The sequence below is a fragment of the Amaranthus tricolor genome, chromosome 1 (genome assembly GCF_026212465.1).
Source record: "Amaranthus tricolor cultivar Red isolate AtriRed21 chromosome 1, ASM2621246v1, whole genome shotgun sequence".
Taxonomy (NCBI): domain Eukaryota; kingdom Viridiplantae; phylum Streptophyta; class Magnoliopsida; order Caryophyllales; family Amaranthaceae; genus Amaranthus; species Amaranthus tricolor.
The window spans coordinates 3,308,739-3,317,009 of record NC_080047.1 but is presented as its reverse complement, the minus strand read 5'-3'; the positions used below and the strand labels follow the sequence as shown (position 1 = coordinate 3,317,009).

The 8,271-nt window shown below is 25.9% G+C and overlaps 1 protein-coding gene across 1 annotated transcript; it reads right to left on the bottom strand.

The window, feature by feature from the left end:
* Positions 1-1,949: 1,949 nt before the first annotated feature.
* LOC130799211 (gibberellin-regulated protein 1-like) lies at positions 1,950-3,026 on the bottom strand. Its single transcript, XM_057662321.1, has 3 exons — positions 2,862-3,026; positions 2,507-2,549; positions 1,950-2,382 (listed from the first exon to the last, which is right to left on the bottom strand). The coding sequence occupies exons 1-3, from the start codon at positions 2,940-2,942 to the stop codon at positions 2,201-2,203; spliced, it is 306 nt and encodes a 101-aa protein (XP_057518304.1). The 5' UTR covers positions 2,943-3,026; the 3' UTR covers positions 1,950-2,200.
* Between the last annotated feature and the right edge of the window lie 5,245 nt (positions 3,027-8,271).

The window sequence follows — 8,271 nt, the reverse complement described above, 5'->3', positions numbered from 1 at the left end:
TCTTGTATAAGATGGTCTCACTACGAGACATTCTTCATATTTAGGTTAAATAGCTCAATAATAGAAACTTATAGCTTATGGACTTCTTATCTTAAGATCGTCTCACCGTGAAACGGTCTTATGCAAGACAAGCTGTATTAGATTTGTCTTGATTTGTGGAATTTAAATATACATTGTATTTATGGATATAAGTTAAATATAAAATAAGATCGGTTTACACTAACAGTTGAAGAAGCAAATGTAATCAACAAATTGATTTTGAGAAAATTGTAAGTATTAAATAGGATTCTTTCCACCTTGCTATCAGATATGGAGCTCCACTACTCTTTTGCATCATTTTATTCTCTTTGTCATACAATTAATATTGGTTTACCCAAACGGCATGTTCTTTCAATCTCAATAAAATTGAATAGAATCATGGGGAGAACCTCAACTTATATTAGTTTAATATAAAAGATAGTTCCTGTTTAATCACAAGTTTTGAGGAGTGTTTAGATTTTAGAATGCGTGAATTAATTATGTTCTTTATAAAATGAGTGTTGGTTTATTTAGTTATTGTGTTCGTTTTTAAGTTGATTGTAGGACGTATACTGTTTATTTAGATATTTGGTAAAAATAAAAATTAGTAATTAGTTAATTATTAGAGAAAAAATAGAGAACGAGCCACAATTCAATAAAAAAAGATGATGCTCAAAATAGTTTTTCATTTGACATTAAAACTTTAGCCGTTAAACAGATTAAAAATTAAAAATCAATTGAAAAATAGATCAAAAAGTTATTTGTAAATAAAATTTATATTTGTCAAAAAAAATTTCAATTATTTGAACTTTACATGTTCGACTTGATTATAAGCTAAAAGCTAATAATTAATTTTCGAATAATTTATTGTACTCTTTTTGGTATGAAATTTACCTCACAAATAATCTTTATTAATCCATACAAAATTGCCCATTGTTCATCATATATACTACACGCCCTTAATTATGTTATGGTATCTTTAATTTGTTGAAATTATTAAAAAAAAAATAAAAAACCAACTCAACCAAAAGTGTAAGCTGATAGTTGAGGCTACTGTATATGTTATATACTCTAACATGACCCATCATACGAGAGTCCTTAGGACTATAAGTGTTGATGCAACACAGGTTATTCTCATACCTGGCACTATATATTCCACTTCAAATGATTATAACACTGATTCTAATACTATATCAAGAAATCAACTCAAACAAAAATTTAAGCTAATGATTAAAACCTCAGAATATGTTATATACTCTAACAGAAACAAGCTAAAAGGAGTGCTAATAAAATACATGTCTTTGATGTAAACTTGCTTTATCATTGATTTCTTACAGTTGCCAATTTAGAAATATCACAAATTATATTTTAACAAATACAATTAACTTTTTATAACTATTACTAATACAAAATACTGTTGATGTCATTACTTTTCAAAATTTCTTACATGTCATTCTCTCAATAAACTATTTCCCTCTAAAACTTAATGATGATGTCATTGTTATAATGACTAATGTTTATATCTTTGACTAGATTACTTTCTAAATATGACTATAATATTATCTATATTGATTGATTTTTTACTTTTTAGGTCCCATCATTTAATGTAATAGAAAATCATAAAAAACCATAGAAACATATAATATTTTATTTTTTCAATTTTTTATAAAATCTTTATAATGTTATTTATTAAATAAGTATAGGATATTTTGAGATGGTTAAAACATAAAATCGTAAATTTGTAATTTTTTGTTTATACAAATATGACAGAAATTCTAATAAAGCCATGTATCGCACGGGCATTATCTTGTTGTAAACTAAACCTATACACATGGTGCATAGGTTAAAAAAACTGATTTTATATTAGGCAACATATATTACTCGTACCAATCTAGAATTTACTTTTGGGGGAATGAAAAAATTGTTTGTAATTTATGAACAAACCAATAATATAGTTTTTATTACTTAAACAAATATTACAAATGTAAATATAAAACAAAATAGTACACAAGCATTGCCCATAATTGATGTTTTGTAAAGAAGAATATTTATAAGTTAATTAAAATAAAAAACAAGCATAAAAATTAAAACAAACATAATTCCCAGCTAGGTATTACATAGAGGTGTTCAATCGCGATATATTACTGATCAATTTCAATTTGAAATTCTCGAGTTGGATCACTTAAGGGCACTTTTTCCTGCCTCCTTTGGTGGTCAAAGTAGCGTAACAAAGACAAGCATCATAGTTGCCGTAAGTGCCTGGTGGTACGCAGTTACACCTTTTACAGCAACTTCCACACGCCCTTCGGCACAGATTTGGCCTCTTTGTCTTACTGCACCTTACCAAACATGCTGCTTCACAATCTGCCATTTTTTTTTTTCATTTTTTATTTATCAGTTTTTTTATAGGAAATTGATAATTGATAATAAAATAAATACACTAAATAATGTAATGTATAAAAGCATTAGATAAATAATATAAATTTACCTATTGGTGCACCCGGTGTTGGAGTATTAACCACACCAGTAGGCTGTATGATCGTACAAATTAAGACATTAATTTTTTTGTAAACATAAATTTGTAATTATATTTCAAGAAATGACTAAAAAAGTAAATGTATAAACATGCTTATGGTTAAGTATTCATTTGTTAAAAAAACTAGTGAGTCCTATAAACATCATTTTTAATCGACATAAATTAATCGTATTTAAAAAAATTAAAATAGTATTATAACTTTTAAAAATGACATGTTCATAAAAATATTATAGAGATTATTATAAATTTATATTCACATAATTTTGACGATCTGAGATTAAATCTCGATACGACAAAAAAAACATACCGGGTATTGTTGAGCTTGTACCATTTGAAGAACAAGAGGCAATAGAAGAAAGCAAGATATGAGAATCTTAGAGAATGCCATTGCAATGAAGTTGATTAAGCTATTAATTAGGTAGTATTATGAAAATATTTAATTAAGTGAGTAGTTTAAATTTGTGTGATACAAAAAATGAGTGTAAAAGGGTGGTATTTATAAGGCATTTTTGGGGTACACCTAAAAGAAATGGCAGTACTTGGGAAGGTAGCTAAGTGACGTATCCAAGTTGTATTTGCAATAAGTGAAGTATTTTTTTAATTATTTGTTAAGTTTGGTTGTTAGGAATATTAATTACTTTTTATTTACTTTCGTACTTATCTGGATTTGATTGTTCACATAATAGTGCACTTTACAGCACAAGCATTTGTGAATTATGAAAATATTACATAGTGTTTGCATATTTTTTAATTAAAATTTAAATATTTTATTGAAAAAAAAGTCATACAACATTTATATTAAATCAAACAATAAATAAATTTTATGTCTAGTGTCTAAGATTAAATGACAATTTTAATTATTAAATCACGATCGTTTTGTTGTGCAGCTTAAAATAATTAAAATACTTTAGTTACTAGCGATTTAGTCTTTGGATTTTAATTTTGATATTTTAAGAGTATGAAAATATGTATTGTATAGTTGTGGTTTTAGAAATAAAAAAGATATTTGATTGTATAGCCTTAGTTCGTTATAAGAATTAGTTTACATTAACTTTATTTTATTTTAGTTTATTAGTTATAAATTTTTAACTTTCAATGTAATCTAAAATTCGTAAGATAATTAGAAATATGAAAGTTATTGTATATTAGGAAAAAGTGGTTAATTAATTATATTTACGAAATATATATAATAGAATACTTCTATATACAACGGTTTTTAACAAAATGAGTCTAAAGTACGAGATTGAAAGGAAAGGTTTTTAGAGCCTTTAGTGATAAAAGAAAAAGTAGGAGGGTGATGAATAGTGTTTTGAACCCCTTTCCCTCAAATAGAATCATATTTATTTAAGATTCGACAACATATTAAAAAAAATACCACTTATAATCTAAGGCTCTCATAAACTTATTTCTCTCTGTGAAAAAGCCGCCACACTTAACCCTAATATAATATCTGCGTCCTTATATAGCCTATAAAATCAGTGAAATCAAAAAGGAGTAAAAGAAATTACAATTCCCCAAAACCACACTAATCATAAAAATGCATTATAAAGTCTCTAGCAAAGGTGCTTGTTCGAGAACTATGGTGTGTTGTATGAGCATCCTATGTTTGGCCACTATTTGTTTTCTTTGGATGCTTCATCTCAATGCCTACTCAAGTCCCTTTGCCTTCCATCTTGTTCATCAACAATAGACATAACTAAGAACGAGCTATAATATGACCAAAGTCCACGTGTGGGTGATATGACTATTTCTCTAACATGAATCTATTGAATTATAAAAATATTATTATTTATATGATTAATGAAACTTACAATTTAACTTATTTTCATTGGATAATAGTAATAAGTAATAGCATTAAATTTTCAATTTGAAAAAAATTTATCTTTTATTTAATTAATGGTTAAAAAATAAGTCTCGAATGAATTAATGTTTAAGCACAATGTATATTGGATAGGTAAAAAAATGGGAATATTTTTGATGAAAATTATACTCAATATTTGAGATACAATTCAATAGTCAACACAAATTTAAAATTATAATTATAATTTGCGAATTACAGCCTTAAAATTTAGTATTTTTGCAAATTATAATTTCAATGTTTATTATTTGTAAATTGTAGCCAATAAAATATTAAAGTTTATAAGTTCTGGCCAAAACATAGAATTTCGACCATTTTGATAGTTGAAACTTTTAGTTAAGTAGTTGGAGTATTATGTTTTTGGCTTGAACCTATAAATATTGATATTATAGTGACTGAAATTTATAAAAAATAAATATTTATATTTTACAAAAAAACTATAACTTTAAAACTATAATACCCAAACTGTTCAAATTAAAAAAAGTTACTTCCTCATATATTTGTTAAGAGATCAATGTGTGACAACTAGATTACCAATTATATACAGATAAGGTTGGCGAATTTTTGTTATGTAGGAGTATTATCTGGCTTCGAAAATGACTTGCTCTAATAAGCATGCATGCTTACATGGAAATTATGGAATATTAAGGTTTATATTGATCATAATATTATTTTTAATCTCAAAATTTTCATTTATTATTATATCATATTAGTCATAAAAATAAAAAAAAAAGTATTCAGCTACTAAACAGTAGTGATATCATAATCAAATTAAAATAAGCAGGAACAATTAAAAAGATTATATTATAATAATTTGAAGGACCAAAATTAAATTTATAACTCAAGAGGTGGTGTGGCCAACCTTAGCACTCTAGTTTTGCCTGTGTTACTAAGTCAACTCGTTATTTCTAATATATTTCGGTTTTAAAAATTAAATATAACAATTTAAAAAAGAGAAAAAGAAAAATATTGAAAGAAAAGGCGGGCATTGAATTATTTGTACACTAGTTAAAGTCAAAAAAAGCAGTAGTATTAGAAGTATTAGAAGTGTTAGTTGAATCAAATACAGCTAAGATGTTCAACTTCACTAGGCAACTTGGTTATGGCCTTAGCGGCTTAACTTATATGGGATATTGGGATATAATTCTACTAACTAGTAGGAGTAATCTTAGTCAACAATCATTCAAAAAATAAAAATTAAAATATATTAGTCAACAATAAGACTACAACCATATCTTTATCTTGGCCATGGTAGTGACTAGTGAGGACAAAACCAAGTGTATTTTTTTAGTATATAAGTATATATTCTACACCACAATTATCAACTTAAACTTTTAGATTAAAGTTTTATGATATGTTATATATTTCAGTAAGATTTTGTTCTCTTTCGACATTTAGTAACTACTATTCATTTTACTCATATCTTTGAAATTCGAGGTAGAGTATATATTTTCAGGGCCCTGTTATTTTATTTGATTAATTTCAAATACGAGGCCCTTGATAATTATGTTAATATTTTAAGTCAAAGTAAAGAAAATTTACGAAGAGAGTATCTATTTTATTAAAGAAAAATTAATAAAAATAATTGAGCGTAAAAATATAAATCACTTATTTATAAAACATTATATTCTAATCTTTGTCTTTAATAATTTACTTATTTAATTTATCATATTTTTTATTTTGAAAAAGATAGAATTATATTATCTCACTTTTATCTCATTTACGAACTTAACATCTATATCTCTATTTCTTCAACACTATTTCTTCAACACGTACTTTTCACCTACTCAATATCTTTTCTTCTACTTAATTAGCTCCAATCAAACTTTAAAAAGTATTTATCAATAAATACATCAATATCACCACAAACCCTATTTTTGAGTAGGATATTAAATTAATAATGATGATTACATTAATTTTGCGGCGACAATAAATAAGTTAGAACTAAAAACAAGCGAACATCTGAGTATGAAAGATCATTGTCTACCTAGTCATAAATTTTTTTTTATAAATCATTAATAATATTTATCTTTTCCTTCAAATTTTGTGTTTTTTTTTATAAAATACCAACATATTATTATCAAGTTACTTAGGATAAATAGATCATAAACTTAAAAGTAAAAATTTTTAATATTTATCTTTTTTTGAGAGAATAAATATTTATCTTTTTAAGCAATTACTTAAAGGACTTATAAATATATATAGGACGCTCATGAGAATTGAGATACACATGACACGAATAATCATTGGATGTGTTATAAACCATACTCTAGTACCTGACTATAGATAGAATTAGTTGGAGACGCGAGATCCATTATTTGGGCAATTAATAGTTTATTCAGTTGCCTTCTTGGCATAGTATATAGTTGTTTCTTTCTCTCTGTTTTTTTTACTTGCTCGTCATTTTTTTATGTAAAGTATTTTTTTGTGTGTGTTGTTTCTCTACAAGTAGTTTTTACAATTTAGATAACATTATCAGTCGTCATTCATTTTCTCTTATGCAGGATTTTTTCTTTTTGTGGGTAAAATTAACCACATTCCTCTAGTCCTTCCTTGAAGGAAGTAGAGGTATAGACTGTTCATCATCTTTCCTCACTCAGACCCTGCTTTTGAGCGGGATATTAGGTATGATGATAATGATGATGTAATTAAATGCATTTTTTATTAACAAAGATAATTTATGCCTTCTAATAATCATTTCATTGACTATTAGCATTGATTTAAAACACAAACACAAAGTAATTAAAATGAATGAATTTGATGCAAATAACCAATTCCCAACCTCTTAGATGAAATACTTCTAAATAGTTATAATATCTCGAGATCGATGTAGGCAACTTTTCCAAAATAAATTTGCAAGCTGGCAATAAAGTAAGGATTACCTGGAGCTTAGCTGGATGGTGTTATATTTGATGCCCAATTGATGGTATATAGGACTACTCTATTACTTGTTTCATGTGTTCAGTATTTTTGTCATAATACTTTCCTTTTATTTATAAAGAATGAGATATTTAGGTTTTACACCAAAATTAAGGAGGGATAGAGGACCACTTAAAAATGGGTGAAAAACTTTTTTTTCCATAAAAAGTATTGATATTTATGTGTTATTGTGTCGTTGTAGTAAGAATAAAAGGATAAAAAAAATGACAAAAATAAAAATGAGACATTTTTAGTGAATTGGCCCAATAAGAAAATGTTACATTCTCTATGAATAAGAGGGAGTATATATTTTTTTTTACAAAATTCAAAAAGATTTAAGAAATACTTAATTACTCCGTTATGATTTTTTTTTGCTATTAAAGGGTTTTGTAAATTACAAAAATTCAAAATTTAAATACTTAATTAAAATTTCAAAATTTAAGAAATTAGTATTTTAGTATAGCCCATAAAAATATGAGTGTAAAAGTTATTGAAGATTCTCAGCATTCAATAAACCACTGAGGAAAGAATGTATTTTATTGATTGTGTTTTGTACAGGATATAAATGAATACATGAGTTCTATATATATATATATATATACAATGGCTATGCACTAACAAACTCTAAAATAGTTGCTAACAAACTGATGCTTTCCTAATAAACTGATGCATGACCAGCTCAGCTGGAATGCCTTGGTTCAATAGTTATTAATATATTAGACAAGTTTTTAGTGAAAAATAGTAATGTGGAGTAGCAAATATTTTAAATCGGTCCAAAAAGAAAAATATAACAAATATAATAGAACTATAATAGTATAACAAACCCAATAAAATAAAAAAATATTACTTATTATCAGGTAAATGATCACTTCACTAACTCATAGTTTAATATATGTAGTTTTTGAGACCTACTACATAGATTTTATATTCATTTGAATAT